Here is an 18,840-nt window from a genome sequence, read left to right as displayed (position 1 = left end):
ATTTGGGAGAAAGGTAGAGAACAAATGAATGAAATTGCATTAAAATCCGAAGGATGAACAGGTCTGCTGTCCTAAAGGAGTGCCGCTTTGCTGGCAAACACTGAGACATAGGAGGTGAAGTGTTCATGCACATCATTGTGCCAACTTTGTGATGTCACTTCCTGCGAGCCCTTGGAAGTGAAGTCACCGCCTCAGTGCGATCTTTTAGGGTTCACTTGAAGCTCTATGGTAAGAACAGGATTCGGGGAGGAGCCTAGAGCATTGTGCTGATTGGGTGTCACTTCTAGGTTGGTGTTGGTGTAACACCTAGCATTGAGAAATACAGAGAGATTTGGGGGGTGGGGGGATTGGGGAGAAGCAGGATATCGGCTCGAGGGAGGGATTTCTAGGCTGCCAATCTTTTGTGGTGTCCTGGGGCTGAGTGTCCTGGGAATAATGGGTTTTCTGTAAGGATTTTATGGGGAGTTTTATGTTGTAAGCCGCTGCGAGTCTTCAGAAAGCAGCGGGGTATAAGTCTAATAAATAACAACAACAACAATAATATAATTTCATAGAAACCACCCTACAAAGTAGCCATTTTTTTTTCTGGGAGAACTAATCATTGTCACCCAGGCAACTCCAGGAACTCTCCAGGCCACGCCTGGAGCCTGGCAAACCGAGCAAAACACCACCTTCCTTTCTGCTGCTCCACCAAGCTGCAGTGGAAGCAGAGCAGCCCGGATGAGCAGTCTCTCCCTATAGCTCTAGCAGGAAACGGAGCCGTGCAATCGAACGCTACAACGATGCCGTAAGTCTCAGCAGCTCCCCTCTAGAGAGAAGCCGTCCAGGTGAGCGCTGTGTCCAGATCTGCTCACCTCCCAAAGAACTCTGTAATAGTATTCTATGCAGGAAGCGAACAAGGCTTCCGAATCTATCACCACAAGCCATTTGCACCCACAAGGCGTTGAAAAACATCCTGAAGACCTAAGTTGCGTTTCACCGAAGCGGAAATCTCTTCCTCCACTCTAAGATGCAGCTCAGAAGAGAATGAGTTTAAAATTTTAAATAATGGAAGAGGGAGAAAACGTGCAAATCGACAATTTGAAAACCCCCCCGCCCTCCCTGAGATTAGCCTCCCTTTTAACAGGATAGACATTCTGTGGTCTGAAGAGCTCTGGTGGGGGATGTTTGAGTGTCTGTGAGCGATTCCAGCCCTGCTTTCCGTGAAGAGCAGGGATCTTGTCAAATCAGCTCGCTGGTGCTTTGCCGTCCTTGATGAAGCCAGCGATTTGGAGGAGTATGTGAGTCATAGGCTGAGATCATATGACAGTGAGTAAGATCACCCTGAACTTACGCGTGGGAAGGTATACTAAGTGAAGACTGGTGAGGGGAGGAAGGGAAGAGACAAGGGGGGGGGGAGAAAGTCAATACTGGAAGCTTGCAATAAATTCCCCTGAGTGGAGCTAATCTTATCGCTGTTTCTCAAAGATCTGCTTTTGCTTAAAAGCCTGAGAAAGAGAAAAGTGTTTATGTGGCCGCTTCTCCCAATCCCTGGCCTTGCTGACTGTCTAAGAGCGACACAGACAATACCCCAAAATTGCAATTGGGGAAGAAGGCTGCATAGTCTCAGGAGGAAAGGAAGGAAGAGAAGGCAGCATCAAGGCAGCTTTGGAGGGGGAAAAGGAAGGATGTCGGGATCCCAAGGCTGAAGAGGTCAGTGGAAGGAAGGAAGGAAGGAAGGAAGGAAGGAAGGAAGGAAGGAAGGAAGGAAGGAAGGGAGGGAGGGAGGGAGGGAGGAAGGGAGGAAGGAAGGAAGGAAGGAAGGAAGGAAGGAAGGAAGGAAGGAAGGAAGGGAGGGAGGGAGGGAGGGAGGGAGGGAGGAAGGAAGGAAGGTGGAAGGTAACAGGAAGGAAGGAAGGAAGGAAGGAAGGAAGGAAGGAAGGAAGGAAGGGAGGGAGGGAGGGAGGGAGGGAGGAAGGAAGGAAGGAAGGTGGAAGGTAACAGGAAGGAAGGAAGGAAGGAAGGAAGGAAGGAAGGAAGGAAGGTGGAAGGTAACAGGAAGGAAGGAAGGAAGGAAGGAAGGAAGGAAGGAAGGAAGGAAGGAAGGAAGGAAGGAAGGTGGAAGGTAACAGGAAGGAAGGTGGAAGGTAACAGGAAGGAAGGAAGGAAGGAAGGAAGGAAGGAAGGAAGGAAGGAAGGTGGAAGGTAACAGGAAGGAAGGAAGGAAGGAAGGAAGGAAGGAAGGAAGGAAGGAAGGAAGGAAGGATGGAATATAACTGGAAGGAAGGAAGGTTTGTTTTTATACTCCACTTTTCATTGCCCAAAGCAGGCTCAAAGCAGCTTACAATCACCATCCCTTCTCCCCACAACAGACACCCTGTGAGATAAGTGGGGCTGAAAGAGCTTTGATGGAACTGCTGGGTAAGAAAAGCATTATCAGGACTGTGACGAGCCCAGGTCACCCAGCTGCTGCATGTGGAGGAGTGGGGAATCAAACCCACAGATGAGACGCTGCTGGTCTTAATCACAACAAAAACCTTCAGATGAAAACCCCCGTCCCTTCTTTGCTTTATTATCGGCCACCGCGCAGGACTTGCATTTACGGGGACAAGAAAAAGAGTGGATCTCACAGGCAGAGTTTACAGATCTCTCTTCCTGAACTGCCACCGAGACAGGAAGTCTCCGCGCTTTTGTTTCGAAAGCACAAGTTGGTCCAGGCCTTGTATTATTGCCTAGGAAACAACTCCGGTGTCAGACTTCGAAGAAGCGATCACCTGGATCACGTGTCTCCGACAGATGGGCTGCGAACCAGAAGTGGGCTGAGATCTAATCAGGCACAGCTTCCGCCACCTCATCCCTTTTCTCCTTAAAGCATGTTTGTTTTTTTTGCCACTTGCTGTCAGAGAAGAAGCAGGACCCCAAGGGCAAGAGAGGCCAGCAGGGTTTGAACAGCTCTAAAATCGCTACCAGTGGATATTTATGCACATCAAGAACTGATGCAAAATGACTGGCTATACTGTATAAAAGGAGGCATGGGGAAAAAAACTGGAAGAATTAAAACCTGAGGTCCACAGGATGGGCTTAGGGATAACACCTTCAGGATCCCCTGGAATTCCTCTCCCCACAACAGACACCCTGTGAGGGAGGGGAGGCTGAGAGAGCCCTGAGATTACTGAGGAGGAAGAAGAGTTGGTTCTTATATGCCTCTTTTCTCTACCCGAAGGAGTCTCAAAGCGGCTTACATTGGCCTTCCCTTTCCTCTCCCCACAACAGACACCCTGTGAGGGAGGGGAGGCTGAGAGAGCCCTGATATTACTGAAAAAGAAGAAGAGTTGGTTCTTATATGCCGCTTTTCTCTACCTGAAGGAGGCTCAAAGCGGCTTTCAATCGCCTTCCCTTTCCTCTCCCCGCAACAGACACCCTGTGAGGTGGGTGAGGCTGAGAGAGCCCTGAGATTACTGAAGAAGAAGAAGAGCTGGTTCTTATATGCCGCTTTTCTCTACCCGAAGGAGTCTCAAAGCGGCTTACAGTCACCTTCCCATTCCTCTCCCCACAACAGACACCCTGTGAGGGAGGCGGAGAGAGCCCTGATATTACTGAAATAGAAGAAGAGTTGGTTCTTACATGCCGCTTTTTCTCTACCCGAAGGAGTCTCAAAGCGGCTTACAATCCCCTTCCCTTTCCTCTCCCCACAACAGACACCCTGTGAGGGAGCGGAGGCTGAGAGAGCCCTGATATTACTGAAGAAGAAGAAGAGTTGGTTCTTATATGCCGCTTTTCTCTACCCAAAGGAGTCTCAAAGCGGCTTACAATCCCCTTCCCTTTCCTCTCCCCTGTGAGGGAGGGGAGGCCGAGGGATTATCTGTTGCTCCAAGTCTATCATTTCAAGATCATTTTTTGCGTAGGGTGGTTTAACTGGTTAATTCAGCAAACCATTTTACCGGCATCTCTAGGGCAGACGTCGTGTTTAATTAAACCACATTGTTGCAGGAGCTGCAGTCTGAGACGCCTCTGTGCATAACAAGGAGCTATTTACAAACACTAAGTGGAAGTTGTAGGATAAACTATAGGCAGGGGAAATCTACAAGAGGCTTATTCATTCTTGTCATCGAGGCCAAGATGCTCTGGCATGCAAAACGGCGATTGGCAGTTCTTTCAGGTAGTGCGTAAAGCACTCTGCTGAAAAATACAGCCTGTCACCTCAGCCAGGAGAAACCAGGTGGGCTTCAGGTGTCTCAGTGCCCTCAAAGGCCATCAGTGGATGTCTGGGTAAATGGGAAGGCGACTGTAAGCCGCTTTGAGCCTCCTTCGGGTAGGGAAAAGCGGCATATAAGAACCAACTCTTCTTCTTCTTCTTCTTCTTCTAAATTGGACCTTTGTACATGCTCTGATTTCATGGGCACACATCAGCCTGAAAGAAGGGGACGATTACCCGATAAATGAACATTTCCCCTCTGCTCCATTTAGATTGATTTTGTCACCTTAAAAAAAAAAAAAGTTCTCACCCTTTGTTTATTTTACAGGCTGCTTTATGGATTTCATATTTTATATCAAGGACGTGTGTCCAAATTAGACCTCTGAGGAAGACCCAGTGAAGGCTGAAACCCGTCAGGTCTAAGACCTAAGGCTGATGAATTTTTCGATAATGACCTATGGGCTTTGTGTGTGTTTTTAAGCTTAACGGACGTTTTAAAAAGCGGTGCGAAATAAATGCTTATATATTTTTGTAACCTTTTTGTAAGGTTGACTCAGCCTTCCATCCTTCCGAGGTCGGTAAAATGAGTACCCAGCTTGCTGGGGGGTAAACGGTCATGACTGGGGAAGGCCCTGGCAAACCACCCCGTATTGAGTCTGCCATGAAAACGCTGGAGGGCGTCACCCCAAGGGTCAGACATGACTCAGTGCTTGCACAGGGGATACCTTTACCTTTACCTTTATTTTTGTAACCTGTTGTCGTAACTGCAGAGACATCCAGCCGTTCGGGTACTAGCTAAATCCAGTTACGCTTTTTGCTTTCTGTTCATTTCTCCCTTCCTTGTTCTCGTACAGTGGGGCCGGAGTCATCCAAGGCGGTTGGGTCATGCCTCTGCTTGCTTCCTGCCACGCCACCTTGCCGCCCTCTGAGGTCAGGCAGCTTTGCACCGTCCTCAGATCCCTGCCTCCGGAGCATACCGACCCTCTGGCTGTTCCTCCAGGGGCCACGCTATGAAAGGCCCCAATCAAGCCAGGCCAGTCCGTGGTGGGATACCAAGCTGCATGACTCATGGTGAGCAATTAGTAAAGGAAGGGGCCGAAACAGCTGCGGCCTCCTCTCTCCCTCCATCCCTTTGATGAGCTTTGGAGCTGCACGGGCCTTGCGAGCAGACACCTGTGCTCTGAATGGTTTTCCTTGGATCTCGTAATTAAATGTTGGCTTTCCAAGAGCGGCGCATCAAAGGAGGAGGGAGAAGCTAAAAATATTTCCCCGGCTCCTGAATCATAGATGAGAAGAAGCACAGAGTCACTGAAGTTCATTTCCTTCCCAAGAGAACCGTAGAACAGGGGTAGTCAACCTGTGGTCCTCCAGATGTCTATGGACTACATTTCCCATGAGCCCCTGGGAATTGTAGTCCATGGACATCTGGAGGACCACAGGTTGACTACCCCTGCCGTAGAAGTTACACAGGTCTGTTGGGCAGGCTGCTTTGGGACGCTGTCTACACCCCCTGGAGCTCTTCAGAGGAAAGGAGGAAATTATCAATCTAACCCACAGGAGAAGGGGAGTGGGGAATGTCCGAATTCCTCTGCAGAGCCCCCGTTAGCCTGTTTTCTCGCTCACCCACTGTCCAAGTGGTTTAAAACACCGCCCTTCGCTTGTAAGCAGATCAGAGCTGTACAGAGGAAATGAGCCTGGGGGAGACAGGGGAGAGAACCAGGGGAGAAAAGTCCATTTCAATGGATAGTGTGTGCTAAAGCAAAAACAACTCCAGTGAAAACAATTTAACACACTCCAACATAAACAACTTAAACAATCCTAGGAGCACAACTGAAGAATGCACAGGTTGGATCCAGGGTCCCACTTTGACCGTTTATGCACTGGGAACTTCAGTGCCCCAGCTCTCATGCAGGAGCACAAATTGGAGGCGGATGAGGTGCCCCAGGCCAAGTGTTCCCCCATGTGGGTGCAGGAAGAGGTGGGGCAACCTGCTATGACTAAAACTCCAGCCTGCAGCCTGGCATGAAACCTCCAGTGCATAAACAGTCTTTGGGTCCCGGGTAATAGTTGAAGTTTAGGTCACTAATGAACTTCAGATCACTGCCCACATATTTTGGAGCGGTCCTGCCAAATCTTTAAAATACTAGTCTACTAGAAGCTATGCCAGCTAGACTTTAATCTTTCTCAACCAGAGTTTGGTGAAACCCTGGGGTTTCTTGATGCTTCTGGAAGGGGTGGGATTTAATTAATTTTAATACATTTTTTTAAAATTTGTAAAACATTTATTGGGTGATGGGACCATATATGGTCATGTCGACCCACCCACCCCTCCCAAAATGACTTGGAGGGGGTGGGAAGGGGAGGGGCCCCAGGTGGGCGTGTCCACAGCTCTGCTTCCCAACCATATTCTGCACAATCTCACCCCTTCTAGGGTTCCTTGAAGCCTGAAGAATATTTCAGGGCTTTCTCAGCGGTTAAAAATTTGAGAAAGGCTGCTCTAACTCTAAGACCTTGTTTCTATAATACGTCTTGTTCTTCCACTGAGCTATAGGACTTCCCGAATTCCTCTTTCTCCTCTTAACTTTATTTATGCCTTTATTTCTCTCCAAGGAGGACCCAAAGTAGCTTGCAACATCCTCCCTTTCTCCATTTTATCTTCTCAACAACCCTGTAAGGTAGGGCAGGCAGAGGGCATACGGTTGGATCAAGCTTCTACGGTGGGGTGGGGTTCCAACCTGGGCCGCCCAGATCCTAGTACAACCCTAAGAAGTGGCATTTCCCATTTCTTCAAGCGTTTTCGTGCGCAGCAGGCCACACTCACTCAACGGAGGCACTAAAGTGGCCAGGATTTTTTATTTTAGAAGAAACCAGTGAAAAAGAGGCTTCTGAGTACTGACACACAAAGAACCCATGTTAGCAGAGACACAAAAGAAGGGACGGGGAAACTATGCAGAATGCTTCCATGTCTGCACAACAGCTGGCTCTTCAAAAAGCAATTTGCGCATAGCTGCCTTTGAAAACCGAAATAGGGGAGATCTCAGGCATTAGACCATTAATTTAAGTCCACCTCGATTCTGGTAAAAACGACTGAGCCTAAAGAAAATATGTTTTAAGCAGGATTGAGTGTCAGGCAGGAGTGGAAAGAAGAACCATCTCTCCTTGCCATGCTGGGTCCTAATTTTTCCTATTGAATTCAACAGCCCAGTAGAGGCAGAAATATCTTATGGATGAGCGTACAGATTCTAATTTGGGAATACGTCTTATTTTGTATAACACTGACTCATCCATGAGAACAACAGTCTCCTTCTGAACATTTTTCTCACTCCCCCCAAACACTGGAATACTGAAGTAAACGGCAGGCACCCAAAATCTTTTCCTTTCTACACCACTACTGGAAGCTTGTCATACAAGATTTCTTTCCCTTGTTTGCTAGGACTTGTCCTCAGCACAGGAAAACCCACTGGAACCGACGGCCGTCAAAATACCTACAAATTCTTCACAAACACATTTTTACAATTTAGATCTTGCTTTTCTCTTTGGAAAGACACCCAAGGATGGGGATGTAAATTTAATTTTAAAAGGAAGGATACACACACACATGCATGCACACACATACACGTCTATATATATATTAACGTATGCATTAAAAGGAACTATTTATGCACACACAAACACACACACACATATGCATATATACATACAATTACAAGCTCACACAATAAAATCAGAGTCCAGTAGCACCTTTAAGACCAACAAAGATTGGTCACACAATGTCATCCACATACATATTGAGAGCATCAGTCTTGTGTTCACATGAAGTAAGACCCATTCTGGAAAATGCAAATGACATAAGAGCAGACAACCCCGGTAACTCTTTACAAGTTCTCCAAGCCTTTGAAAACGTTTATTTGTTGTAGTGGCTATCAAGTGACAGATTGACCCTATAGGTTAGGCTTTTTCAACCAGGGTTTTGTGAAATCCTGGGGTTTCTTGACAGCCCTTGAAGGTTTTCTTGAATGGGTGGGAATTAATTAATTTTAGAACCAACTCTATAAGAACCAACTCTTCTTCTTCATTAATTTTAATATATTTTTTTTTAAATTGTTAAACATTTATTGGGTGATATGACCATATATGGTCATGTCAACCCCTCCCAAAATGGCCAATGATGGGCCTGCAGGGTGTGTAAAGGGGAGGGGCCCTGGGTGGGCGTGTCCACAGCTATGCTTCCTAACCACAATCTGCACCATCATGCCTCTTCTGGGCTTTCTCAAAGTCTGAAGAATGTTTCAAGCTATCAGCTGGAATAAGAAATTCGTCATTTAGCCGTACTATGTGACATTTTGCCCTCAAACTTCCTGATAGTTAGTGCTTAAGAGCCGAGGTGTCTGTTTGTCTGTGCCATTTTTACGACATAATACAAAACCGTGTTAAAGCACTGCTATTACAGTGATTCATTTTTACAGTTTCCAGAGTACTGCGCATAGAGAGTTTAGCATTTAATACATGCTAGGTAAGTGTTATGTTCCCAGAAATGAAACTGAGTGCAGAATTAACCCCAACTCTTGGAGAATTCCCAGATTCTGAACCACAGATTCTTACTGTTTCATCCATGTTAGAGAAACATGAGCAGAAACGGCATCAGATTTCCCCTGTAGGAAGCATTTGTTTAGTTCACAAAGGAGGCTAATGTAAAATATGAGGTTATGGGTGCCCCTGCTGCTTCCCCTCACAATCTTGTCACCCCATTGCTCCTCCATGGGTGGAAAGAGACTTCTGAGAAAAGTCATCTTCCCTGAACTGAAGAAGACTTCTTACGGGAGCGGCAAAATCACCTTTGGATCCAAAACATCTTCCTGACCCTAGAGCAAAATGGGCTCCACAATATATGACAGATTTGCTCCGATGTCTCAGATTGAGCCTAAACTGGATTACAGGGTATTCTCTCTTGTGATTCTCTTAGGATCCATTTCCTTAATTTTAAGGAGCCTTCCTTTCTACAAGCTAGGCCCCCTCTGCTAAATTGCCACTGGCACCATCAGCTGTGACATGCCGAGGATCTGTTCATCTTCAAGAAGTCACTGGACTCTCCGCCCCCCCCCCTTTTTTTTTGTTTTTTGTTTGTACAAATCCAGTTTACTCTTTCCTCGAGAGCCACAAATTACTCAAATAAAACTGTGGGCAGATAGGCTCATGAAGTTTTTGTCGAGAGGCCTTGGGGCTAGCGGTTAAGCGAGGATCATCTGAGCAGACATCGATTAAACCTAAATAAACATACTAAGTCTGGATTATAGCAACTCTTCCTCCACAACCCAAGGCCCAAACGGCTTGCGATTAAAATGAAAAACATGTTCTAGTGGTAAGATCCTTCACTAGCCTGCCTTGGTTTTGTGACAATTAAGAATGCGGGAATGAAAAGCTAGAACAGTGGTAGCCACCCTATGGTCCTCCAGATGTCCATGGACTACAATTCCCATGAGCCCCTGCCAGCGTTTGCTGGCAGGGGCTCATGGGAATTGTAGTCCATGGACATCTGGAGGACCACAGGTTGACTACCCCTGAGCTAGGAGACGGCCTGAAACAAGAACAAATGCACACTTCTATTGTAATTTAGCACTGCCTGATTTCCTGCTAGGCTGACACATTTTCCTTACATGCGAGCTGCATTTTATGTAGTGTACGATGCCGAGCTTTTTAGTTTTTTACAGTCAATAGATTAACAAGCCTTAACCAAATTGCTCAGCGGTGTGCGTGTGTGTCATAATACTTTTAAGGCGCTGCTGGTATTCAGGCAGCGAGCAGAGACCTACCAGTGGTTAACAGTGGTGCCTTCTCATCCGGAGAGCCAAGTTTGATTCCCCGCTCCTCCATATGCAGAAGCTTGGGGGATCCTGGGCTAGTCAGAGTCCTGGTAGAGTTGTTCTCACACAGCAGTCTCTGCCAGAGCTCTCAGCCCCACCTAACAGGGCATCTGTTGTGGGGAGAGGAAAGGGAAGGCGACTGTAAGCCCCTTTGAGCCTCCTTCAGGTAGAGAAAAGCGGCATATAAGAACCAACTCTTCTTCTTCTTCAGTAATCTCAGGGCTCTCTCAGCCTCATCTCCCTCACAGGGTGTCTGTTGTGGGGAGAGGAAGGGAAGACAGTTGATAGCCGCTTTGAGACTCCTTGGGGTAGTGAAAAGCGGGGTATGAACACCAACTCTTCTTCCAAAACAATTTTTTGTTATTATTGCGATAAGCCAACTTGAACCACAAGGTGAGGGCTGTCCTCTGCTTGGCTCCCGCACAGGAGGGGAGGGGAGGGGGGGCAGTGGTTATGGGGTCCCATCCTGGACTTTGGGCCAGGGCCCCAGAATTGTTGAGATCTTCCCCCCCCCCCACCCCTGTAAATCCAAACCAGGAAACTGCCTGTTCAAACTTCGTTTTGGGCATCTCTGCAATACAGGGGTTACAACTATGGCCTACTTCACCTCGTGGTGATTGGTGCACATAAATATATACACTTAAAGCAATGCTATAAAAATACTGGGCTGAATCATCAGCATTCCAAAAGGGAAAAGGGGTGGGGGAGGGGGGACTACTTACGCGGATGCTATACGAGATCCCAGCTTCCAAGCAGGATTCATCCCCCTTGCGGCCAAGATCTTTGACCGGTTTGGTCAGCAAAGCAGATTCCTCGGCACCCAGCAAGACACTCTCCTCCTGGACATTTGGGCTGCCCTTCAGGGGCTTGTCCAGATCTCCCCAGGGATAAGAAGAGGACAGGCAGGACGTCAGCTTGATCTCTGGCGAGGTCGGGCTGCTGGGAACAGTTGCGCACTCCGTGAGCTTAATTCTCGGCACCTCCTTGGTCCTCAGGCAGAGGTTCTTCAAGCCCGGGAGGGTGGAAGGGTTGGTCAGCTTGAGGTTACCCATGCGGGGGATCAAGGTGCACAGAGACGCAGGGCCGTCCGGGGTCCCCGTGGAGACATTGTCGACGGGCAGGCTCGGCGTTGGGGAGTGAGACGATGGGGAACCTTTAAGATGAAGAGGTCCACTCTGGGTGTCTTCCTCAAACGAGATGAGAGACTCGTCCCTGAAGCGGCTGTATTTGGTCCTGTGAAGCATCACGGGCCCTCCCAGCTGTTCTACATTCAGTCCCTGTCCACTGAGGCCGTATGAAACGCCTTCTCTCATAGCCTTCGAGGTTAAAAAACAGGGGGGGGGGGGAAACACCACACCCACAACCACAAACAGATCCCCCCCGTCCCTCTATGCCTAAACCAACTTCCTTCGTAAAAACAACACAAAGTAATAGGGGATTAAGCAAACCAGGACAATTTTGAAAGCGAAGAAGAGGACAGCATGTCCGGCGGAAGGAGGCCGTGGAGTTTTCGGCTGCTTTCCTAGCGGCTTCTTCCTCTTAATGGACCCAGCTTCATTTTGCCTGGGCATCTGGCTGTTTTCGGATTAAATCTCAACGGGACCCTTCAGAGCAACCCGCACACAAGCAGGTAAAGCAAAGGAGGCTACCGGCTGTTTAACATGGGAAGAGCTGTTCTTCATCGCAACACACACACAACATACACAAGCCGAGCAGAATTTAAAAGCATCACGTGCTTTGAGGGCTCACCGCCTGGATCCTTAATAGTATAACCTTAGCTGCAGTAGACACACACACACACACACACACACAGAGCAGAAAACACCCACACTATTTCATACCAGACCATTCAAGAACTAAAATCTCAGCAGCAGCGAAAGGAATTTTCTTCCCCCCCCACCAGCTTAGCATTTGAATGTTGAGCAGATCAGCAAGGGAAAACAATAATAATCTGCATTAAAACAAATAATAATTCTTCACCAGTTTTTTTTTAAAAAAAAAAAGAAATGTAGGGGAGGGAATCCTAAACAAAATGAAGACGGAAATATCTTTGTAGGTAGATGAAGTTCAGCTGTTCTCAACAGCCACCTTGCCAATCCTTGAAAGATTCTTGAATACTGTAACATCCCCAAACACGTCAAGCTGATTTCAGGATTCGGCACGTACTTCAGAGATCTTCATGTGAGCCTTATAGAACCATCTCCTGGAAGGGCTTCTGTAGATTTTCTTCCCCAGCCAGGTCATGCTAGTTTATATTTCTCTTCAAAATGAGAGAGAGACACAGAGAGAGACACAGAGAGAGAGAGAGAGAGAGAGAAGGTTGCAGTTTTTATGAATGAAGTTTTCTGAATGAATTTCACTGTGTGCAAGCTAAATAAATCTGTGAATGAACCTTGAGAATGGCTGGAACTGACTGACAGTCCCCGAGGAGTTTGATTCCCAGCCAATCAGGAGGCAGCCCGATGACTCATGCACCATAAATACACTAAACTAGTAGCCGGTGTGAAATGTGACTTTCGGTGCGGTGGGCAAGCTTTTAATGCGCCTGGTCGGTCGTGAACAGGAAGAACTCTTCCATGATCACAACACCAAAACCTCTCCATGTTGTGTCCACCCTCCCTCCCTCCTCTACCATGCATCTTTTGCGCTTGCTGTTTCTGCAATGCAGCACCAGGAGGCTTTTTGCTTTAAAACACACACACACACACACACACACACACACACACACACACACACATCCTCTGCCCCTGACATTTCCTCATATGGTCTAACATCCTAAAGGAAGTGATGATGCGCCGTTCTTTGAAGCAAGAGTTCCACTTTATCGACTGCTGGCTCAATATCTAGCGACGCTTCCTGTGCCTATCAAATTTACTCCAAGAGACACGATGAAAACTGGAAACGAGCAAGCACACAGGAAATCGGGATCTGAGCAGGCAAGCCAATAAAGGACATCGCATCCTCTGGAAGCCGCCAGCAGCCTCAACCCTTGGGGAGGTGTATCAACCCACATCGGAAAGGAGCAAGGGGGGTGTCCCAGAGCTTATTAGCAGAACGGAGGGCTAGATCCTGGCTCAGCAGGGAGAGGGTGCAAACCCCCAAGCTGGAGGTTAATCGTGCATATGCTTACTTATTTTGCACCGTTTTATTGTATGCCTGATAGGGAAGTGGCTGAAGCTCCATTTCCTGGCTGATTTCAGAGATTCCTGCAGGTATTTCCTGGGTGGCGCAAAGGTTAAAGAGTGGCAGGCTGTGATCTCTTCCATGGGCATCTGGATGGGGGGGGGGCTTGGGCTAGTCGCAGTTTTCTTAGGGTTGTTCTCGTACAGCGGTTCTCTCTGAGCTCTCTCAGCCCCGCCGACCACACAGGGGGAGAGGAAGGGAAAGGTGTTTGGAAGCTGCTCTGGTACTCCTTCGGGTAGTGAAAAGCAGGGGAAAAAAACCCGAACTCTTCAGCTCTAGAGCCAGCTTGTGGTCATGGTTAGGAGCGGCGGCTATTAATCTGGCGAGATGGGTTTGATTCCCTGCTCCTCCTCCACATGCAGCCAGCTGGGCGACCTTGGGCTCGTCACAGCCCTGATAGTGCTGTTCTCACAGAGTGGTCCTGTCACAGCTCTCTCAGCCCCACCTCCCTCACAGGGCGTCTGTTGTGGGGAGAGGAGAGGAAGACAAGGCCACTTTGAAACTCCTTCAGGTACTGAAAAGCAGGGTCAAGTTATGAACCAGGCAGTTAGAGCTAAATTGACTAAATGTATAGTGAAGGAGGAGGAGGAGGACTCCTGGTTTTGATTGGGACTCTCGGACAACATATATAAGTAGGCAAGACAGGATGGCAGGATTAATTGCTGGCTTCACAAATTAAAAGGGACAAATTTGAATGTCCTTGCAGTTTAGGGATTCAAATAGTGTCGCCAGGTTCTGTGCAGCAGCAATGGAACTTGAGGGCTGTGTTATCTTGGAGTAGTTTATTGTCTGCATACATTCTTACTGAATGTTTTATCTGTTCCACATAAAATATTTCTGGTAAGGGCTTGGAGGAGGAGCCTGTCTCATGGCTTAAGTGCCACTCAGCGCTTAACACCCAATCAGGGTGGCTGTCCCGCCCCTGAGTGCCTCCTCCTCCAACCGGCTTGCCCTCCTCTAAGTGACAGCCTTTCAAATACTTAAAGAGAGCAAGCATGTCCCCTCTCAGCCTCCTTTTCTCCAGGCTGAACATTCCCAAGTCCCTCAACCTATCTTCACAGGGCTTGGTCCCCAGGCCCCGGATCATCCTCATCGTTCTCCTCTGAACCCTCTCCATTTTGTCTACGTCCTTTTGGAAGTGAAGCTTCCAGAATGGCACAGAGGACGCCATGTACAGCCTGACCAACGTGCTATACAGCATGGCTATGACAATTAAACCACGCCAGAGGCCCCAGCTGAGATTTTTAAACTGTTTTACTTTTTTAATTTATTGATTTTAACAATTTAACTACTGTATAAAACAGGCGTAGTCAACCTGTGGTCCTCCAGATGTCCATGGACTGCAATTCCCATGAGCCCCTGCCAGCGTTTGCTGGCAGGGGCTCATGGGAATTGTAGTCCATGGACATCGGGAGGACCACAGGTTGACTACCCCTGGTATAGAGTACTGAACCCCCATCTGAGATGTCGAACGCCCTGTAACAGGTTCATTTTATTCAGCCCTCATCCGTTACTGGAAGCTTTCATTCAAGGGAGCCATCCTGATGTGAAGAATTCTTTTCTCATCTTTCCAGTGAGGCTGGCATGAAAGGGGAATGAAAGACATCAAAAGGAAGACTCACCCACCTAAAGACACCAGCGAGTAAACTTGTGGTGTAGGGAGAAACAGATAACAGTCTGTTTTAGTTGTCACCGGGCGCCGCACATGGGAAGCAAGATTTTAACAAGCGCTCTTTTGAAAAAACAGAACAAATCGGAAATAAAAGTCTGGGGTGGCTATTGCTGGAGCTTTTGGTGCCAAAAAAGGGGAGGACAAAACTAGCAGAAGGGGAAAAGACAGCGGTAAAAGCTCTTTTCTTAAATATAAAGGGGCAAGCCAATGTTCCAAGTAGGTCTTGCTTATTTCAGCCAGATAACCTGAAACAACAATTCCTCTGGGCTCATCTCAAACTGCAGCATTTGCCTTAAAACATCAGAATGAAGGGAAAGGTTTCCATTTCCCAATTTAAACAACACAAAGTTGTCTTCGAACAAGCCAAATCACTGGTCTATGTTATCCATTTTGACTGACAGCTGCTCTCCAAGGGCCTAAGGCTAAGGTCTTCCACATCAGCTACTACCACGTCTTTTAAGCAAGAGACATCAATGGTCCAACTTGGTACCTTCTGCATGCCAAGCAGATGCTCTACCACTGAGCCACCACACCTCCCTGCTTGGATCATGGTTTCGGTGCGTAAAATATCGGCTGCAGTTTAGTACCCTCTGCAAGCAAATCAACAGGGAGGCCAACCAGGTTCTGCACACTAAAAAAGAATGTGGCTAAAGGTATTCACAGCTGCTGTGGATTCTGAGCCAAAAACCTTCTGAGAGAGCCCTGACTGTGCAAACAGGCCGATTTAGATCTGGATTTGGTTGACTCCACCAAAAGGCTGCATAATGGCATCAAAAAACAGACGCATCATAAAAACTTAGTAGGTGAGACATGCTCAAATACATTTTTGCCAGCAGTGGAACGATAGATACACTGTCAAGTCCTGGAAGCCATCACACGCTTATTCTGAATTTTCGTTGTTCTCTAATTCAGAGCATAACCCCCTCGTGCAATTTCTTAAAAACCAACAAAAGGATGGGGTAGGAAGGCTTTTTCTACCAGCCCGTGGAGACTTCCTGGTTTACAGGAAAATCAATGTAAAAAGAAGGGAAAGAATTAAACTGCAAAATTGAGGAAAGTAAAACAAAGAGCAAATGACAAGCCAGGGGGGGGGGGGAGAATTTATTGGGAAAGACAGAATCAGCCTCCATGCTCATCAGCTGAATGGCAGCTATTAGATCTAACTGTTCTAACACAGCGTGTGAGATTTTGGGATTTGATGTTTTGGTTCTGCTCCTCCAAGGTCTAGATAGGAAGGTAAGCATGTAGACTGCCATCAAAATGTTTCTAAATGCGAAGAACAAGGGGTCAACCCCTCAAAAAATGGATTTTCTCATGTGGGGTTTATTGATTTGATTTTGACACTGCCTATATCCTGGCAGGCTGGTGAACAACATAGTATATAAATATACGGAAGGTAAAAAAAAAACAACTTAAATTAATGTAAAACAGTTAAAAACAACAGTAACGCCGCCTTTGAGTTAAAATATTCAGGGTTAAGATGAAGGCGATCCCTTGGGCATTCAGCAACAGGGAAACTCGACGATGGAAAACTTACAACACAGATTGCTTTTGCTTCTGTGGAAATAAACAAGCCCTTCCTCTTCGGTATCATTTCACACTTGATAAATTGCTATTCCTCCCCCCCCCCCCCACACTGACTAGATCAGGGGTAGTCAAACTGCGGCCCTCCAGATGTCCGTGGACTACAATTCCCAGGAGCCCCTGCCAGCATTTGCTGGCAGGGGCTCCTGGGAATTGTAGTCCACGGACATCTGGAGGGCCGCAGTTTGACTAACCCTGGACTAGATGGTGGTTTGAAATTGAAGAATTGGGTAGGGAATTGGGTAGGGAAATTCTCAGAATTTTGGGGAACTGAACCTGGGAACGGGCAGGTGAATGGCAGCTTCTGATCTGCCAAGCCGGGTTTGATTCCTCACTCTTCTTCCACATGCAGGTAACTGGGTGACCTTGGGCTCATCACAGTCCTGTTAGGGCTGTTCTCACAGAGCAGTTCTGCCATGGCTCCCTCAGCCTCACCTCCCTCGCAGGCTGCCTGCTGCAGGCAGGACAAGATTCGAGTCCAGAAGCCCCTTTAAAAAACATGCATCCTCACACCTTGAATAAATCTTTCTTGGCCTTTAGGTGCCTTTGGACTCACATTTTGTCTGGCTACTTCATTCCAACAGAGCTGCCCACCTGAATCTGTCTTGGGGCCAGGAAGGGAAGGAGATTGCAAGCCGCTTCGAGCCTCCTTCGGGCAGGGAAAAGCGGGGTATAAACCCAACTCTCCTCCTCCTCCTCTTAAAGCAGCCAATTTTCTCCAGGGAACTGCCGCCTGGAGACCCGCTGTCCTTCCGGGAGATCTCCAGCCACCACCTGGAGGTTGACAGTGCTGGGAAACTGAACAAGTTCTCCACACAAAAAAACGGGGAATGAGTGGGAGTAGGAAATGACCCCCCCCCCCAAGGGTTGTTCTCAAAAGCCAGGCATCCAGCAGAGAAAGCGAGCAGCTCCCCGGCTTTTATTGACCTCCTCCCCGGGGGAGCATGAAAGCGCTTCCCGTCACATGCTCCTCCGCATGGCAAGCGCACGGCGTGTGGGCGAGAGAGACCGCAGTCACATTGGCTGCCTTGTGAGCCGAGGGGCGGAGAGGGAAGGGCCGGGCATGTGCCGCAGGGATCCCCCCTCCCCACACACACACACACACACACACATTGCCCCATGCATAACAATGCACAGGAAAGCGTGCTCCTGCGAGATCACAGGTGTGGCAACCTGGCACGATGAGAACGACATGTGCAATGTGCAGATGTGGTGGAGAAGGCGGTGCAGGCGTGTGTGTGTGTGTGTGTGTGTTTGTATGTGTCCTGCCATTGGTCTCTGAGCAAGGCTTTTCCTAACCCCCCCAAAATTTGCATCCACCTCTCCCTGGCTGCTCTGCTGCTTTGGCCCCTTCTCCCCACCCCATCGCTGACCCCTATTCCCCCCCCCCCCCCGAGCCGATTCTGGGTTAGGGAGAGCTAGACATTCAGCAATAAATAATCATTGTAATTTCTCTGAGCGATTCCCCCCCTCTTTCTCCCACCCCCTACCCAGCCCCTCTTTTTTTTAACCCTCCTTAAAGCTTAAGGGGAGTTTGGAGGGGGGGGGGGCGTATATAGATAGTAGCATACTCACAGGTGGGGAATTCTGTAGGAGGAGGTAAGAGAGCAGAGAAAACCCGGGGACCTTCCAGATTGTGCATGAAACATCATGTGCACGTGTGGGTTTTTTTTTTTAAGGGGGGGGGTTGCATGTTCTGCTGGTCCCCTGGGGGGGGGGGCGGACAAAACAGAGGTTGAGTTCTGTGATTCTTCAAAGCATAAAATAAAGGCACAAACATCTATCGAAAATAAAAATAAGTCCGGCTCCTTCTGGCGGTGGGTTTAAAGCCCCCGGGGATGAGCCAACTTGCTCATTGGGGCTTTTGCCAGCTGTTGCTCTCTGTTGTGGTTTCTGTCGTCTCAGACCTGAACTCTTCTACATCCCCCAAATAAGGGACTTTCCCCCTTGCAAGTGGGTTTTGCTGCCTGGAAGGGCAAAATCTGCTTGCAAAGGGTCACTGGAGCCCAGTTCAGCAACCATGTGCCAATGGATTTTGCTATTTAAGCAGTAAAATTTATTATCATAACCTGCTAAGTACCCACTTCTGTCCCCAACCCTAAGAAACAGATTTTGTGCGGTGTTTTGTGGTGTGGGGGGCTGGGTTTTTTAATTGTTGTAGATTGTGTTTTAACCTTGCTGTCACCCGCCACGAGATGGCTGGCCAGGCGCAGCGGTATATAAATATACATTTTTATCCCACCCTTTTCCCTCAGAGCTGCATATGCTTTGGGCTTCCCCTCCTCCATTTAACCCACCCAACCACCTTGTGAGGTTCACGCGCCCGAGAGTCACCTTGGGAATTTCCACATTTGAGGAAGGATTCG

At 48.1% G+C, this 18,840-nt stretch overlaps 1 protein-coding gene across 2 annotated transcripts in view; it reads right to left on the bottom strand.

Moving 5' to 3' along the window:
• The window catches only part of SHC4 (SHC adaptor protein 4), a 46,091-nt gene that overhangs the window by 24,744 nt on the left and 2,507 nt on the right, over window positions 1–18,840 (bottom strand). The window contains exons 1-2 of one of the 2 annotated variants that reach the window (XM_077318220.1): window positions 18,050–18,098; window positions 10,758–12,295 (exon numbers count right to left, since the gene is read on the bottom strand). In XM_077318220.1, the coding sequence (XP_077174335.1) occupies window positions 10,758–11,348 (591 nt within the window). In that variant the 5' untranslated portion in view covers window positions 11,349–12,295; window positions 18,050–18,098. Of the gene's footprint in view, window positions 1–10,757; window positions 12,296–18,049; window positions 18,099–18,840 lie in introns of those variants that run through there. The other variant, XM_077318219.1, reaches the window with a different exon arrangement.

The sequence above is a fragment of the Paroedura picta genome, chromosome 18 (genome assembly GCF_049243985.1).
Source record: "Paroedura picta isolate Pp20150507F chromosome 18, Ppicta_v3.0, whole genome shotgun sequence".
NCBI classification, from domain to species: Eukaryota; Metazoa; Chordata; class Lepidosauria; order Squamata; family Gekkonidae; genus Paroedura; species Paroedura picta.
The sequence above is the reverse complement of the archived record's forward strand: the minus strand, read 5'-3'. Positions and strand labels throughout refer to the sequence as shown.